Below are 17,796 nucleotides of genomic sequence, written 5' to 3'. Positions count from 1 at the left end.
GGTTTGTTTGCTGCGTGAAATATTTCGTTGCATATATCACGAGAGTGCATTTTGGGTAGTTGTGTATTAACCCGTTCACTGGCAAATATTTTACGTTTCTAATATCGAGTACCGACGAAAATAATAACATTCTGAAGCTGGACATCGCTATTTGTAAGTACGTTGTGGATGAAATAAAAAGATTTTCGTAATTCTTTTATAACCAAGATTAGAATTTGAAGCGATGTGAATTCACGTCAGCGGTCGCGAATGTGTACAGTTGGCCACTATACTCTCGACCAAAAAATAAATACCAGTATTCTGTTACTCCTCAAGAGTACGAAGAGAAGATTGATCGATCTAATGATCTACTGAATAATCGATATCAGAGTGAAATAAAAATTATTGCACGGATCAAGGAGGGAAGAAAGGGGAGAAACATTAATGTTTCACCGTTGAAAAATTCGCCTTTCCATGGCACCGTCGCGCGGCCCCTTCCTCGAGATGGAAAAATTGTCTCCACACTGTGCTCTCCCCTCCCCCCATCTCGCTTCTCTTGTACGCGTAGCGTTCGCGACGCGACTTTAAAATTTAAATCAACACCGTTTGTTCCCTCGTCGTTGGTTTTTCCGCGAGCCCGCATGAAATATTCGCGCGAAAAATACGCGATCCGCGGAGCCTGAATAGTTTATAAATATTGATTAAACCCGCAGCAACCCTCTGCCGGTGGCTAAATGTTGAGCACTATGACAAATTAATTTTACGACGAGGTGGAAGCGATTCCTTATCGCCACTGTGTGTCGACTTTCAGGCGAGTCACGACCATGGTTTTACAAGCAGCACCTCGCACTTTAATATAATAAAACGCTGTTTACATCTGCAGCGAATTTTCCCTGATGCAGTTTTCACTCATAGCAAGTGAAAAACTGTGCGAAGAAAAGAGACGGATGATGTTGAAAATTAGAACTAGTAATCCATTTTGATTATATGTATAAGAATGATAAGTAGCAGTGAGAATATTACTTCGTCATTCAAATGTAAATGGTATTGGAAACTTGATCACCCTTCCTGAGCATTAAATTCAGTTTTCCTGGGAAATCGTTTCAGGAAGGTGATCGAAATCGGTGTATAAAGTCGTTTACTTAAACCCAGAAAATTCGCCCAATTCGTTCGAGGGATAAAACGGTCCAGGGGCGAAGTCCGCAAACAATCTGTCTTCAAAATTCATCCGAATCCTCTTTTATATTCCCTCCGCGCGACTCAGCTTCCGTGTACGCCCGAGATTCATCAAAAGGACTCATCCGCTCTCGCTGAACCATTCCTGGAGAATTAGGGTAGAAACTAGGGCTGACAGTACTCGAATATTTTATGAATAATTCAATACTACGAATAAACGAATCATTATAGGAATACCATAATTTGAGTAGCATCAATTGAAGAGCATTATTCGAATACCAACATTCGAGTATCATTATTTTAATACTACTATTCATGTAGTAGTCCTCGAATACTTCTACTCGAGTACCATTGTATCAAATAACACGAATTATTAAAAACGGAGTTTAAAAATGAACGATGCCATATCGTTTCATCTTCCTGCACGTCATCAAACAGCAGCTTTGTGTCTGGACGATATCCCTTGGAATCGACAGCCGTTTTTCCATCTCTCCATTCTTTCCCTTTCGGCCTGGCGTTGCATTCAAGATATCTTGGACCTGGTCTCCAGCGTCGTTTCAACTCTCTCTTCCAAGACCCCTCTGTCCACCTTCGAATCCCTCATTCTTTTCGCCTTTTATTTCCCTCCATGGTTCACCTTCCTCTTTCGAGTGTCTGCCTTCTTCGACCCACAGTATCCACTTTCCGCTTTGTCAGCTCTCGGACAGGTCCCTTCGCTGGCCTCCCGTTCGAACGACCGCCTGCCCGAGACTTTCGTTTTCGCGGATAAAAAATGAAGGACAAACAATGGAAAAGAAACCTTGGCTGTCACGGTCTTGCAAACCCATGTCGCGGTTGTATTATTCCCTCGTTTCGACTGGACGCCAGACTCGACGATTCAAACGTTTATGGGGATTTAGTTCGAGTACTGCTCGGAAACTATTCGAATACTTGACTGCTGGAATATAGCTCGAATACTGAGAAAGTGGAAATTGTTTGAATATTCTACTCTTAGGACATTTTTTGAATATCTGTTCGAACAGTGCTTGAATATGCCTGACTATTTAAGTAGTATTTAAATACATGGGAATTCAAACAGTACTTGAGTATGTTTGATGATTCGAATACCGTGTGTACGGGTCAAGTAACTGGATATTCTCAGTCCCAGCTTTATTTCGAAGCAGCTCAAACATCCACCAATCGATAAATTCATAAGACAGATTACGAGAGAGCTTAACCTCCTTGTTCCTCGACAGAGAGCTTGGGAAGTCTGGTGTCGAGGCGGGGCAAGTTTCGAGAGCCATCCTGGAAAACAAAATAAGTCTCGTGTCGAGTCGAGACTTTCTCGAAGAACCAGATTTTCAGTTACTATCGATGTTTTGAACGAGCATCCATGCAATCCAATGAGCATTTATTTTAATATTATTATTTTCTGCAAATTAGAAGTTCCACCAAACACTGTTGTAAAAATATTTTTAAAATAAGACTTGAAACTTAAATGACACCCACAGTATGTTTCTACTACCGTGAACAAATGAAATTTGTCATAATTGTTGATCCGGATTTTGAATAAGTAATAAATCACTTTTAACGTCAGGATTTTGCTCATCCCTTGGGAATCGCGCTGAAGATGCTCGATGTTCGAAACAAGTATAGGAATCAACGTATTTACAGAGAAAGTTTCCAGGGTGGAAACAGAGCTCGTCGACGACCCACGCGAAATAAACTTGTAGAGTTTCGTGGGAAGATGGAAGGAGCCCCCACGAAAAAAGGTGAAAGGGTGAAATATTTGTGTCCGACCTGCGACGACGGAAACCCCTTTGCCCATCATCCTAGAAGAAATTGGTTAACGTGGGTCGAACCAGGCTTTTATTAGACCTGAAAATCAAAAGAATTTCTCGAACGTCGTATTTCAAAGAGAAATATTTTTAATGTCCCCTTTGTGACGCAAAATTCACGACATTGCCCCGACAGTGAGTATACTTGGCGTTTCAAGGTTGATGAATCCAAGGACAGATGATTGACATAATCTCCCTTCTCAAGGTTTTCCAACCTTGTACACGGCATTCTAATGTCACTAAATTTCATATGATAAATAAATTGATATACGAGTAAGGTATAAGAAAAAAGACTAAATAAAAATAAATTAGAACGAATTAAAATGAGTGAATTGAGAGAATAAAAAATGGATGTAAAAAAAAATGATGAAACGTGCGAAAAAGCAACCAACGTTCGATATCGCGACAGATAGGAAGGAAAACACGTTTACAGGGACCGACTGCTGATAAAGGTAAACCGAAAGTTACAAAGTTGCCAGGAAGCTGATTGTTCAACGAGGCTTATCGTCGATCGCTGAGCGCGTCGAAGATTTATAAAATTCGAAAATAATTAATTGCAAACAAGGGAATATTTAATGTGTGTACACTTCACGTCTTCAGGGAAATGTTAAGCAAAGCGAAAGATAAGCGTTGTTTAAAGACCGTCGCTTGCGAGAAAGCGCTGACGACATTAGGGGATGCTGCTTGGTTTCCAAATTTTCGTGCCAGAGTCAAGGAAACATCGGTGCACTTTCCACGTCGTAATCCATCTCTATTTGGTAGTAAAACTTTCAAACTGAAAGCTCTGTAAATACGGAGAATAGTTTATTGAAATTAATTTAAAAAATTTATGAATCGATAAACAGTAAATTTTAATAAATGAAAATATAGATCCTTTAAGAACCATTAATCGTATATATGATATAAACACCTTACAAAATGTTTGATTACCTTTAATTAGGTACACTGAACATTAAAACCGCTATGAAATTGAAATTTCAGAAACGCCACGTTTTTAAAAATAAAAATAGCCGAATGAGGACCCAAATGAATTCATTTTCTTATTGTTAGACTTATGAACCTTACAACTTACGGCAGCCATGCTGCATTTTTGGTTATTCTAGGACCGTACTTGTTGCCAGGCGAGAGAGTACCACCAAAAAACGCCCGTTCCACTATTTTGCATACGCTCCGCACGTTCGTACAGAATAACAGGGATGCGCGAAATTCGCGTTAAACAAAGGATACGAAATTTTCTGCAAAGGTCGGTGCTAAAAGAGTGCGCAGGGCTCTTTAAAATGCAAAAGAGGACTCGACAAAGAAGGCACCAGTGTGTTGTTTGGAAATTCGTAAAGTGCGTCCCTTGGAAATTCAATCGCCCCGGGCCTTGTTGAGAGAGAATCTAAATAAAAATCAGATTCCTGGAACTAAAAACGCTTGGTCACGGTCCACCGATCCTCCGCGTTAGTAAATTAATCGGAAATTCGAGACAATAAGACTCGCAAAGCTGGCCTTTATGATAATCAATTGAAGATCCGACGCGTAGAACAGAAATTACGATATAAAATAGATAATACTTAATGAACTAATATGCATATATGTATATTACTGCGTCATGGGTCATCTGAATTAACAAGTGAATTCATATCCCACCTCCCACATATGCAAATTAATTTACCAATCTATTTGTAAGCTTGTTACTAATACCATTATATAAAAACAATTAATTTATACGTGCCACCAGACTACATAAACGAATATATTCATTGCGCTCAATTTAAGCAACCACGTATTCCGAAAAAAGGAAAGAATTTATTCCTGGAAAATATTCCTCGTGCAGAATTTTATTTTGTCGTATATTTACCTCCGCCAGAGGGAAAAGGGGAGTCTAAAGGCGAACGATCCTACGATATCGCGGAATGAAGAGCGCTTCTATGTATTCAAGTTCTGATTGGTTACTCGCGCTGGCTAATAAACCGACTTAAACATTAAAATATCCATCGATAAACCCAGGTTCTCGTTTGGTGGGAATCCCGTCCGCTGACGGCGCCTTTGAGCGTGATTTAAACGCGTCAGCTCGCGTATTTCACCCGTATCTGCCTCAGAAATGAGTTTTCCCGTGCGAAGCCGCTCTCGTCGACGCGAAATTCAACCATCGCTCGTGTTTTTACGCGAGGCACCTAAAAAGAAAAAAAAAAAGAAATAAAAAAAACCGGGGGAAAAAACGAAATAAAAGCTCTTACGTTACGCGATCTTGATACACAAGCAGCCCGCTTTCGCGGATGAAAACTGGGTGGCCGAACAGTCCTAAATAAAAGCTTCGACGTCTGAAAAAAAGCTGAATTCCGCTCGTCGTGTCCTTTATGCCGATTGCCGAAGTTCGAATTGAACAACTGGGACGATTCGACGAGTACTCGAAGGAGTTCTCGTATACCTGAAGTGAGAAGCATTTCTTTTTCGTTTTTTCTTTTTTGATTGAAACTCAGAGGTAACTCATTGAGATTGTATTAGACTGAAACATATGTTAGACCACGCTTCGACTAACTACACCTTCCTCGTGAAATTACATTTTCCTAAAAATTGGCAAATTTATTCTACGCACATCCTCCAAGTACGTTAGGCCATGTAAATTTAATATTTATTCGATAGATGCTTCAGAAAGACATTTTTAAAATTCAGTAGAGAGTACAGCGAAGACGCTCCTTGAGATTATGAACAATAAGAAGCTGCAGCTAGGCAAAAACCGATTTTTTCGTCGCACAGAACACGGAACATCTCTCAAAGCACCTGCTGGGGTAACTGGCACGAGGGGGAAGAGATGTAAAGGTGGAAAGCATGCCACGGCACGTAGCGACGATCGTCCTGACGTTTCCGGTGTCGTTTCCGTCGTACGAGAACCTCAGTTGGGTCAACGAAGCTTTCAAGCTTCCCATTACTCCGCATAGTCCGACCGCGAAGTGCTTGCGTGACATGAATTTGCATAAACGAAACATCCACTTGAAAACTAAATGGGCAACTTTTGCTTGTTCCCGAGCGCGTTATACGCGGGTCAGCATTTTCTAGTTGACATGGTGAAGGTGTACGCAAATATTAGCTAACGAATTGCATTCTGTATTTCTGCTTTTCACATTTCTTATCGTAAAATTTAGTCCCCTAAAATTGTTGGAAACGAAACAAAGTTGAGGTTGTCTGACCAGTGTGGGCCAATACTACTTTATGTTGATTTAAAATTTATTCGAGTTTTGAAGACTCAAAAATATTATACTGAGCAAATATTAAAGCATTCTGATAGTTCCATCTCTACTGTTCAATAGTTTCAGTAGAAGAGGTACATCGTAGGTCAGACACGAAGCCAGGTGAGAATATAGCAGCCCACTTACCGTTTAGATTATAGCAACGACCAAAAATAAAATTCTTGCAGTGTTCTCAAACATAAACCACGCCTTTACGGCTAATCGTTTCGATTATTTAATTCCGATCGCGTACGGTGCAAGTCTGGGCACCACCATTGGGAAGTTTCCCCGTGCAATTTGCAAACATTCCGCAAAGGGAACGGCGCGTATCGGCTCTTGTGTCCGCGAAACGGACGGCGTTCGCGCGTTTACAAGCGATACACGTGTTCCACGGTGCTCGATTCGCTTCATGAAACATTTCAGTGGTGCAAACAATGCCCAGTAACGAACCGATGCTCATCGTGCACGGCTACGCGCCCGCGTTTTCATAAAACATCGGGGTTTGCTTACTGCGTTAGCCGCGCTGCCGGTTAAGCCAATTATATAGCTCGTTAAATGAATATCGACTCTCCCCATCCACCGAGGGCTGTACCCCTTACTCTTTCATCGACGAAAAAGAAACCCATTTTTCACGCTCGAGTCGCGGGAAATGGCATCGACTGGGTTGTGTCTGATAATTGCTTGTTGTTATTTAATTAGATACAAAGAGGGAAATTTGTTGATAAGATCAACCAATGGAATTTAATCATCAAGAGGTGATTGGACAGGTTGCTCTCTAGAGGGCAGAATTTGTTATTTGCTTTAGGATTAGACTAGGACATGAATCATTAATACCATTACAGTGTTTGACAGAAATTTAAGTAGATAAAAATAAACTTTTCGATCTTTCAATTTAAAGTTTGGCCTATTCTAAGCGACAAACTTTGTTACGTTTTAAACACATCACCATGGAACTTGTCCATTAATGTCCCTATTTTTTACTTTTGGTAATACTACTGTGTACCACTGTAACATTAATGAAACGAGACGAACGATAAATCGGAAACGTTAAACAGCTCGCAGTGTGTAACGACTACGCATTAAAATTCTCGGTGTCGTTTGCGCAGTGCGCATGCACGTACATTTTCCGGCCGGTTCCCGCTCGAGAACGTATCGAATCCAATAACCGTCCCTCGATTCGTTCATATTTCACGATTACTGCCGCAGCGACGAAGAGCCTCGATACTCTGAGTAATTATGCATTCGAAGGGAGATTTTTGAGCTCAGCCGCCGTACACGCGGTTTTCAAAAATTCATGCGCACGGCTGATTGGCATCCGTTACGCTGAATTCGAAATATCTGCCCAGAGATTTAATGCGTTTACTAATGCATTTCGCATTTTTATCATCGCAATGTTAACGTCGACAATACGAACCTCTTATTTCCTGGAATTTAGCAATTGAGAAGGGCAACATTGGGAATCGATGATTTTGAAAAGTTCGCTTTTACGAAGTTTTGCTTGTTTACGCGTTTCCCTTTTACTCGATTTTATTCGTCTATTCGAGTGAACAAATTCGAATACCCAAATAACAGAATGGGGGTATTTGGATGTTCGGATGAGTAAGTTTATATACCCGAACATTTGTAGTATTCAAATTGAATAAATATAAATATTCAATTATTCAAATAAATATATTAAAAGACCCAAATTTCCGTATGAATAAATATAAATACTCGCATATTCAAATGAATAAATGGAAACACTAAATTATTCGAACGAATAAATAAAAGCAGTCAAATAAAATACCCAAAATTGGTGAACCTTAACCCACGAGTCAACGAGAATAAATGCTTTACAGGGAAGGGGTTGTCTTCGCAGCGAGTGGGCGGTCGTTTTCGCATAAAGTGTCGCGATTTTGCCCGACGACAAGGACCGTAATGCTTCGCGGACACACGATAGGGTGGCTCGCCAGAAATTTAATACCGGCTGTGTAACGCAGTCCACCCCGCGCGTCCACTTTGCTCGAGAACAAGCGACGACGCTACTGTTCCCGCGGAATAATATTACTCGAGTAGAACGAGAGTAAAAAGAGTACCGCGATTATTTTATAGTTTCCACGGACGGGGACGCGAAAGGAAGGGAACAGTTTGCGCGTGCCAATTAACGAGGCAACTCCCCAGCGCTTCAATTCGCAGGAGCTGGAAACGAGAATGAAACCGTGTTCGGCGGTTTTGTATATCATTAATGGAATCCTTCGTCCAAGGAACGAATTTACTAAATAAATAGAAAACTGATACGAATTATATCTTTTGTTTTTCCTTCGAGAATTTTTCGTTTTTTTTTATTAACATTTCCAATGGTCCGAGCCGAAATAATTTTTCTTCCTGTTTAACAAATCGTATTCGTTAAAATATATATCATATAAAATTATTTAATATCACTCTCGACTTAACACTTTTTAATATTTTCGATAAAACCCTTTTATTTTGTAAGCCCTTCATAATCTACCAAGCTCCCTTCAAAGATGACTTCAATTACGAAGTTAATATTACACCTGGGAAAATTCGAAAGACATCCGTTCGCCAGAAATTTATACAAACCAATTACGGGGGTAAGTCCATTTACCTACAGAAACGTAAATATAACGGAACGGACACGCGTGCATTGAATTTCCAGAGATTTAATTACCGTTAATGAAATTAACTACCTGAGGCACAAAAGATGGTCAAGGGAATGCAAAGAACTGCAGGATGAATTTGCTCGAAATTGCCTTCCAAAGCGAACGTTGAATTTAATAAATTCCAGGACATCAATGGTCGCAAGAAAATTGGTAAAAAGATCTGTTGATGTCTGCTCTATTCTATAGTAAATAAAATTGAAGATAAAATAGTCAAACCGTGACTATTTCAAGAACCTCGATTAATGACCATTTCCTATTCTCAATTTCTTGCAATAACCGAGATTCTGATATGTAACGCGCCAACGGTTGCTCGATAGGCGAGAAAACGGAAGAAAGAATTCAAGGTGTGCGCGTCGAAAAAGCAACATCTCCACGCGCGAAGCGTCGAAACGGGAATAGAAGAGGGGCGAAAGGGGTGGAAAAATAGAAATCCAGGTCACACTATGCCGCGCACGGATTTGTTTCGAAGCGTCCCGCAGTCTGCCTTTTCCGCCTCGAACCATCTTTTTCATTCCCACGGCGACTTCGATATCAAACACTTTTCATCTGCGCTTGACAGACTCATTGATTGTACTTCGCAGCGCGTGTTTCTTTCACCTATGTTTTTTTATTTTTCGTTTTGATAAAAGAGGGGGTACCATTTCCATCCCATCGGAAAAAAAGGAGCGTAAGTGTCCCGGACGGAGAGCGTCGCGACGTCGAGCATCGATAACGAGCCACGTGGGTTTCAATTAAGAGGGCAGTCTGGCCTGAGGATCGTGGCATTTCTGGCCTCGTTGGAATTGGAAGAAACAGCACGATCGAAGTGAAAATTAAGATAGACGTAGATTGTTTAACGTAGCTTCGCGAAATAATTTTTTTGAGAATTTTAAATATTTATGATATAAAATTGACGAAGGATGACATACTAAACTTGCAGATCCGTACATGCATTTTTATACGATAAATTTAAAATATTTTATAATAAATGTACTCTTGAAAATGAAAAACAAGTCGAATGGAATTCCACGATCAATTTTTTGTTACTTAACCACGATAGAAAATTACATCACTGGTACCTGATTATTTAAAATGTTCACAAAGTGGGCAAAAAAGCTTTTCACCTATCGATTTATATTTTATATCAACGATATTTAGTAATGTCCCGTTCCGTAATTATCTTTCAGAAAATAATTGGAGTTGCAAAGTAACGTTAGAGAGGCGATCCGAATCCCGCAGTTTATACAGCAAACACCGGCCCAAGAGCTGCGTTAACATCGTTGGCTGGCGACGCTCAAAATAGTACATTATCGTTAACATTGTCTCGTTAAATATTGTTTCATCCAATTCCGTTCCGTCGTTCTCGTTCCGCGTGCAGCGACCAAATATTAACGTAATTAGAGCGAAGGACTTTTCGCATTAAAACGCTCCCGGAATCTCTCCATCTAAGAGACCCAGGAACAGTGTCGGCCTAGGAATAATAAATATTAGCAGCAACGTAAATGCAGGATCTCGGTGACGCGAACCACCCTGTACATATATAAACAGGCTCCGTCGAATAATTTAATTTTTACACTTAGAGAAAAATGCTGAAATATTATCGTGAAACAAGAATTACGTAAATAGATAAATATATATACATAAATTATTCAGGCTGTTCTATAAAATGAACATACATGTAAAGTTTTTATATTTAATAGATATATTGAACAGCATTATTATTTAACAGTATGTACATAATGAATATAAAGAATTAGATAGATATGTAAATGTGTATATAAATTATACAAGCTGTTTTATAAAATCTATATATGTATAAATTTTATTATATATATATAAAATTAATAGCCTGGCCCAGTTGCTGAAGTAACTCTCGACGTCTGCTCTTCGGCAGCCAGCCCCGAAAGAAATGAATTTCGAAAGGAGAACCGCGTCGTCTGACACAATGGCTTTGAGAGGAGTGGGGGGGGATCGTGGACAAAGAAAGCATCAATCGCGAGACGTCAAAGGAACAGATTCCTGAAATCGGGAATGGAAAACCGGTCATGATGAATTTCTAATCCTTGATTTTCTCTCGAAAGCCACGAATCGTTCAACGACTCCGAGGAACTCCCGAGGGAATGAGGGTCAGGTGTATACTTATTCCCTGAAAGGGTGACAGACTCTTATTGGAAAGAATCCAGGATGGATTTCGGTAACCAATAACACGGATCTCGCTCTCTGGTGGGAATAATACTGGCTGCCGATCCCTTTCTCACCCACTTTTCATTCTATATTTCCCCGCCTCCCAGTTCTGCCCCCACCTTGGCTCCCCAGTCGGTGAAATTATTAGAATCGAGTAGCTACTTTGGGTTAAATATACTGGGGCGATTCGTAACATTGGCTGCCGTAACGCAGGACCCTACATCCCTTTCACGAATTATTTTCTTTTGAAAGTGTAGATGATGCTTTCATTAAAAATCAGTATCTAATATATTGCTTCGTTTTAAAATCCCACATACCTATCAATTTAAAGAACGTTCAGAGTCAAACATTTATCACAACCTACAACAATATTTGAAGCAATTATATGACAACAATTCCTTCCAATTAAATTTCAAACGATGCATACAATTTCCCCTCACACGAAAATAAACCGAAATGAAAAAAATAGAGTGCAACCACCCGTGATATTTATTCTGCGAATATCAGAGCGCTGAAAGATATAAACTGTTTAATCGCGATCGGCACGAACATTCACAAACCCGACTGTTTTTAATTAAAGCTGTTTCAGGGTGAAATTTTCTTGTTGTTCGTCGGGAGCGACCGAGGGGTGATGGGCAGAGCCCGCGGGAGGAACGCAATTATTCTGCGGGCTGCGGGAAATATAATCGTTTTCTCGGCTTTACGCTGACGTCGCGCTTAAAGGGCACGATTTCCCGAATCTAGATGAAAAGAAGCAAAGCGACGGGGGAGGACCGCGGAAAGAAATTTAATTGGGTCGGGGAAAAACGTGGCCGGGAGCATATTCGGTACATGGCCACGCCGGGCCAACTTGCGTCTGCCTTTTTTCGGCTCCGGTGAACTTAATTGAAGCAGCTTCCGTGAATCCCACCGTGGACCCACGTTGAGATTGTCACTCGAAAGTGTTGTTACCAAAAAAGGACGATCAGGTTCGTTTTAAAAACTCAACCTGGGGATTTTCGACAGTGGCGTCCATTTCAGTCTGGTGACCAGCGCTCATTCTCCAGTGATCATTGTACGAGGACATTGTTCGTTGTAAATTGATCACTGTCCACTGTCGATTATAAATTGGCCACTGGCCATTATAAATTGACCATTGTCTATTATAAATTGATCACTATCAATCATAAATGTACCACTGTTCATTATAAATTGACCACTATAAATCATAAGGTGACTATGATCCATTATAAATTGACCACTATCCCTCATAAAGTGGCCATTGCTCATTATAAATGGACCACTATCTCCCATGAAGTGGTCATTGCCCATTATAAATTGACCACTATCCCATATAAAGTGACCATTGTCCATTATAAATTGATCATTATCCCTTGAACATTGACCATTTCGTGTTGCATAATACACAACAGTGAATGCAGAATAAACAATGGACATTGAACGATGAACGTGGTCGTAATTTCAGTGGTCGAATTGCTAGTAAAATTTTGATTGCAAAAAATCGCGTTCGAGTAATATCGCATTCATTCCGAGTCAGGAAGACAAAGTACGGTCGCGCGAAGCACGATAAGCTCTATTCGAGATCAGTCATAAAAGATACGGTCGGAAGACGCGACGTTCGAACCGCGACGTATCTCTCGTGCAGCCAATGGCGCGACCCGACGTCGTTTATCAGCGATTCATAATTGAAATCGCTGGCAAACGGCCGCAGTTTTCTCGATGAAACGAGTTCGGGAACGCGATGGCGTCGTTCGTTCGAAACTGGCCAAGTTTGCGCAACCGCCGTTGAACTGTTACCGCTGTGTGACGTCATTCGGTGGATTCCTTCGAACTCGTCCAATCGTTATTGCTGTTATTGTTATTTAATGTATTTATTAACCATCCGTGTATTAAATACACGTGCATGCTCGCAAGAATAATATAAACCTAAAATGCATGAATTATATTGTGTTTGAAAACCTAAGCTCTGACAAATTCATTATACGTTTCGGCTCTTTGCGATGAGGTCAATTAAGCACGATTGCCTATTGTGTGTTACTGTCAACATTGCCGTCACATTATTCTGCACTCGACTGTGAATTGAACTTTGTTGATGTAATGACAAAGGTTTATTATGTCGAACAGTCATAGAGCAATGGCTACTCAACAATTATCCAATAATATTTGTGCAGTGCTAATATTAACTGGTGTATATGTGATAACATGCTAAACATTCTAATGATATGGTAAACATTTTCAGTAGTATGCCCACCAAATATAACTTACAGACATGACGCAGATCAGGAATGAATAAATCGAATAAAAGGGAACTTTACAAACGTACAGATTGCATCCCACGGTTGATTTCATTTGAACCTTTATTGGAACGAATCTGGACACAATGGCGAACTCTAACGAACGTTGTTATTCATGATTCCATTTGCTCTACTCGAGATTGCTTATTACTTTGCGCGCAAAACGCCCCTCCCGTTTCGCCTCGAGGAAAAAAACGAAATGAATTCTTCGTTAAGAAAACCGCGAGTGTAAACGCGAGATTCAGGAGAGAGAAAAAAAACATCAGGCGTCCCTGAACCGTGAAATTTCCCGAGAAAGGATGGGCAGGGTTGGGTGGCGCGCGGCGGACGGCCGACGCCTGACGCCCGACGCCTGACGTCAGCGTCCGAATGACTGTTTCTTTCCCTCTTCGCTCGCCATGATGGACAATTCCGCAGCGAAAAACCCTGACTGATGAAAACAGCGAATCGGGACAATGCCGAGAAGAAACACTCGTCTTGACATTTCAACGCATTCGCGTTATTAGGAGTGAATCGAACAATTTCCAGAGCGTGGACTATTGTTCCTGATTGTGTGCCAGAAGTTTGTGACAGATTGTCAATTTAGGAAAAAGGAAAGGTCTAAATATGTGTTTTAGGGAATTTAGTATTACGTTATATAACAAGTACCGTTCCCTTTCTTTTTTTTTTTTATTGTTAAACCACGGCAATATCGAGGGGTGACCTTGAGTAGCCAATATTTACTGCATCGACTCTCTTGACATCTCAGAGTAGTAAACACAGAGGATGTTGGGTCTAATAATTCTCCCCCTAAAAAATTCGTATATATCCCTACGTGTCTATGGAATTTGGCTTGTCGCCTCAACGATGAATCGCTAAAGCAGTTGAACCATAATATAAATATGAATCCCTCTCGACTTCCTCAACGAGCCCATGCTCTCTAGCGATTCAAGACCTGATTAATCAAATTTCACCCACCTTTTCCTCCAAGTGTCATCGTTCACACTCGAGTCCACGACACTTATAGACCCCCTGCAGTTTCAACGTTCCAACGAAGCTTCCATCCACCGTCTAACCAAATTCATTCTCGCCAAGGTGGAAGCACCATGAATGCTCCATGAATTTCTTCCCTCTATTATCCCAAACATCGGAAAGAAAATCACGGGTTTGTCTCCATAAATCGCGACGGTCTTCCGCGCCCCCGGGCTCGTTAAAAGTGGCAGTGAAGTAAGTTCCCTAAGGCCAGGCACGCGCTGGCTTTCGCGCTTTCATAAATTCCCGTCCGGAACTGCTCGTTATTCCGCGTGTTTGCGCGGCAACGGGGTACACCTGCCATCCCCGTGGCCTCACACCCTTCGCTCCTTTTCAATCTACTTGGCCCAGCCATGGGCGAGAAAAAGCGGTCCGGCGAATGCCACGTTTACGAGACCATCCAGCCAATCCCGCGGCACGAATGAAGAGGAAAACGGCCAGCGGCCGCGAAAAGGGGGCAGATTAAACGTCCACCGTCGGGGAGATTAAATTTTATACGTGCTAATCGTTCCACGAGAGACTGCGATCGCCCCGAAGTGCGGCGAGCGACGGCTGCGATGGTTAATCGAGACGAAGGTGGAGGGAATTTACTCGTTCGATTTTAGGATGGACAGGGGAGGACCGCGTGAAACAGCGATTCAGGTGTGAGAATCTGACGAGCTGTTCGTTAGGGTCCTGTCGAGAGGGTAGTTCTATTTGATTCTCGTCGATGAGCAAGCATTTACTTAGCAATTTATTCCGAGTGAAGGGCGAGAATAATGTATTTGAGGTTTTTACTATTTCTTTTGAATGCTTTCCTGATGTGAAAAATATTATTATTTTTTTTTTTTTTTGGCGGTGACTAAGGAAATCATAAGGAAATCAGACGGACTTATCTTTTTAAAATGGGGTGGATATTTTAGATTCAACTGATACCGAAAATTAGAAGGTTTTACAACGGCCAGATGGTTAGGAAATTTTTATACAGCGATAAAATGGCGGAATGACTCATAGTTACCTCCTGAACCGATTTCACAGTGTTCCCCGGGTCGCGTGGGTCGTAAAAAAAATGGAACAGCGCGCTCCCGTTTCACGTAACCTTGATCCTATATTTTGTTGAATTAGACGACCAACTTTTTCCACCCCCTGGAAAATAGAAGATCCCCTTTGAGGGTATCAACGGGACCACTTGAATGAATTTTTCCTTTTCCCTCGCTCTCTTTTTTTCTGATTCCGTCGTAGTTGTAACGCGCGGGGGTACGTCCGCGATAATTTCTGCGTCTGAAGGCTCCGTTGATCCCCGCCATACATAATTTCTATCATTCCCTGTGCCGACTTTTCATCTTTCCCGGGGAATCACGACAAATTCTATAGGAGTCGGAATAGAGAATAATCCCGGGGATGCGAGAAAAGTGAACGGGGGAGGTGGGAGGGGAGGGGTAAATACCACGAAATTTCCAGCAGGATTCATTCAATTTCCTCCCGGTCGTCGAAGATGACATTGTAGAAAATGAAAATTAAACTTTACGACTGATCGACATTTCCATCTGTACCAGTGTTTCCCAAAGTGGGGATCCAATCCCTAAATGGCCCGCGAATGAACATTTTTAACGCAGAGTAGAATTCATAATACTAATTTCTGAATATTAAAACATGCCATCCATCCGTGAGTCCAGGCTAGGTCTTGTACATCTCTAATAAATTTAATTCTTTTACTAATTATTAAATTCACGAATATTCTATGCAGTATAATATAGAAATTACTTGATCAAATTTGTAACCTGAAAGATTTTTCATAATATTATTTCACAAACCCCGCCTCAATTTTCAACAAATTAAATGAAAGGCATCGATGAATCTCAACCCTAGATATTCAAAACTTCCCCAGGAATCTGTTCGAACCTTCAAAAAGTCTTTATCCAGCGATCTAATCTCACGCCCCATCTAAAAAAAAAAAGGAAAACATCCTAATCGAGGGGCATACGAGAAGCAAACGATCGAAAAAGGAAACGGCCGTCATAATAAATTGCTCGTCCGTTTCGCGTGTAACGGAGCGTCGCGATAAAGTATCAAACGATAAATTATTTCGATTCTCCGCGCATAGACAAAGGAACCGTTCCAACAAAGGGGGCCATTCAATGTTCATTCGTTTCTGTTCCAGCTTTCAGAGGACATCGGCTACGTCCTTTATTCCGCCCTCGGAAGCTTCTACATCCCGTCGTGCATCATGGTGTTCGTGTACATACGTATATACTTCGCGGCGAAGGCTCGCGCGCGTCGCGGCATCAGGAAGCAGCCGCGACGCCGAACGGCGGCACCGCCCGAGTCACCGGACGTCAGGCAAACCAGCTTCACTCAGAGCACGCCTGCCACAGAGACGAAGAAACCGCCGGGGTCCGTCATGGAGAACGTCGCCACCATCGAAAACCAACCGGTCCAGATAGTCATCGTCACCTGCGACTTCGCCAGCGACGTCAGCACCTCCGAGCCAGACCCTGGCGGGGGTAACAGCATACCGCTGGAGGAGAAGGACACGCTCAAGGTTCAAAAACTACCCAGTTTCTATCGTGTTTCAGGATAATAAAGAAAATCGGGCTAATAGAGAGGATGCGTTTCGGAAATAATCCTTTTACATTGTATCTTTCCCAAACGGACAAGATGTAAATACTATTTGAACAGTGAGCACTGATTCATAAATGCATCACGTAGTTACATTTGGTATTATTTCTTATTAACAATTTCAAAATAGAAAATGGGCAGTAGTATATGCATTAGTCATTCGTAAAGTTTGTTAACTGTGAAACAGTCTAGCCAACACAAAATCATTTAAGATTCCAGTATTACGCATTGTTTTTGTTTCAATGATATAAAACTTATCGCGCATTATAGGGTTAAATAAATTACCGAGCGAGGAGCAACGGTCGAGCCGGCAGAGTGCTCCTCTCTCCGTCCGGAAAGTTGGGTGGATCGAGTAAGCTCGACTCCCGAGGCGCAGAGAGGAGTGGGGACCCGAAAATCCATGATCGATATCGATCACTTTCCGACCCGACCGTTCGCTCCTCGCTCGGTCTATTTCGTTATCGACGCCGAACCGAGTAACAAGCGCCTTTGATTTGCGCTCCCGTTTCACCTATTCGTGTCTTATCCAATTCGCGTATCCCTTCGAGTGAAATTAAAGAGAAATAAGGGAAAACACTGAGTCCAGCAACACTTTTATAATAAACTACTGGACAAAATTAGCGGAACGCTTTTTTAAATGTTCATAATTATGAGAGTTTTCAACCGATTTCGGTGAAACCTTGTGAGGAGTAGTCTTCAGATGTCTTCTGGGTGTGTGCAAAGTTGCATTGACGAGGGTTGATGTGAAGGGGTTAATTACCAAGGGTTAATTACCAAGTTTCTTCTAAATTCGGTCATTTTTCGCATTTCGTGTCGTTATGTTATATCCGCCATTTTGTATATCTAAATTTTGAGTTCAGATTTGGAATCAGCGACCCCGATAACC

At 41.5% G+C, this 17,796-nt stretch overlaps 1 protein-coding gene across 1 annotated transcript in view; it reads left to right on the top strand.

The window, feature by feature from the left end:
* LOC128874929 (alpha-2B adrenergic receptor-like) overlaps positions 1-17,796 on the top strand; it is a 140,252-nt gene that overhangs the window by 119,310 nt on the left and 3,146 nt on the right. The window contains exon 2 of the mRNA XM_054120111.1: positions 16,453-16,833. Coding sequence (XP_053976086.1) covers positions 16,453-16,833 — 381 coding nt within the window. The remainder of the gene's footprint in view (positions 1-16,452; positions 16,834-17,796) is intronic.

Source organism: Hylaeus volcanicus, chromosome 4 (assembly GCF_026283585.1).
Source record: "Hylaeus volcanicus isolate JK05 chromosome 4, UHH_iyHylVolc1.0_haploid, whole genome shotgun sequence".
NCBI classification, from domain to species: Eukaryota; Metazoa; Arthropoda; class Insecta; order Hymenoptera; family Colletidae; genus Hylaeus; species Hylaeus volcanicus.
The sequence above is the reverse complement of the archived record's forward strand: the minus strand, read 5'-3'. Positions and strand labels throughout refer to the sequence as shown.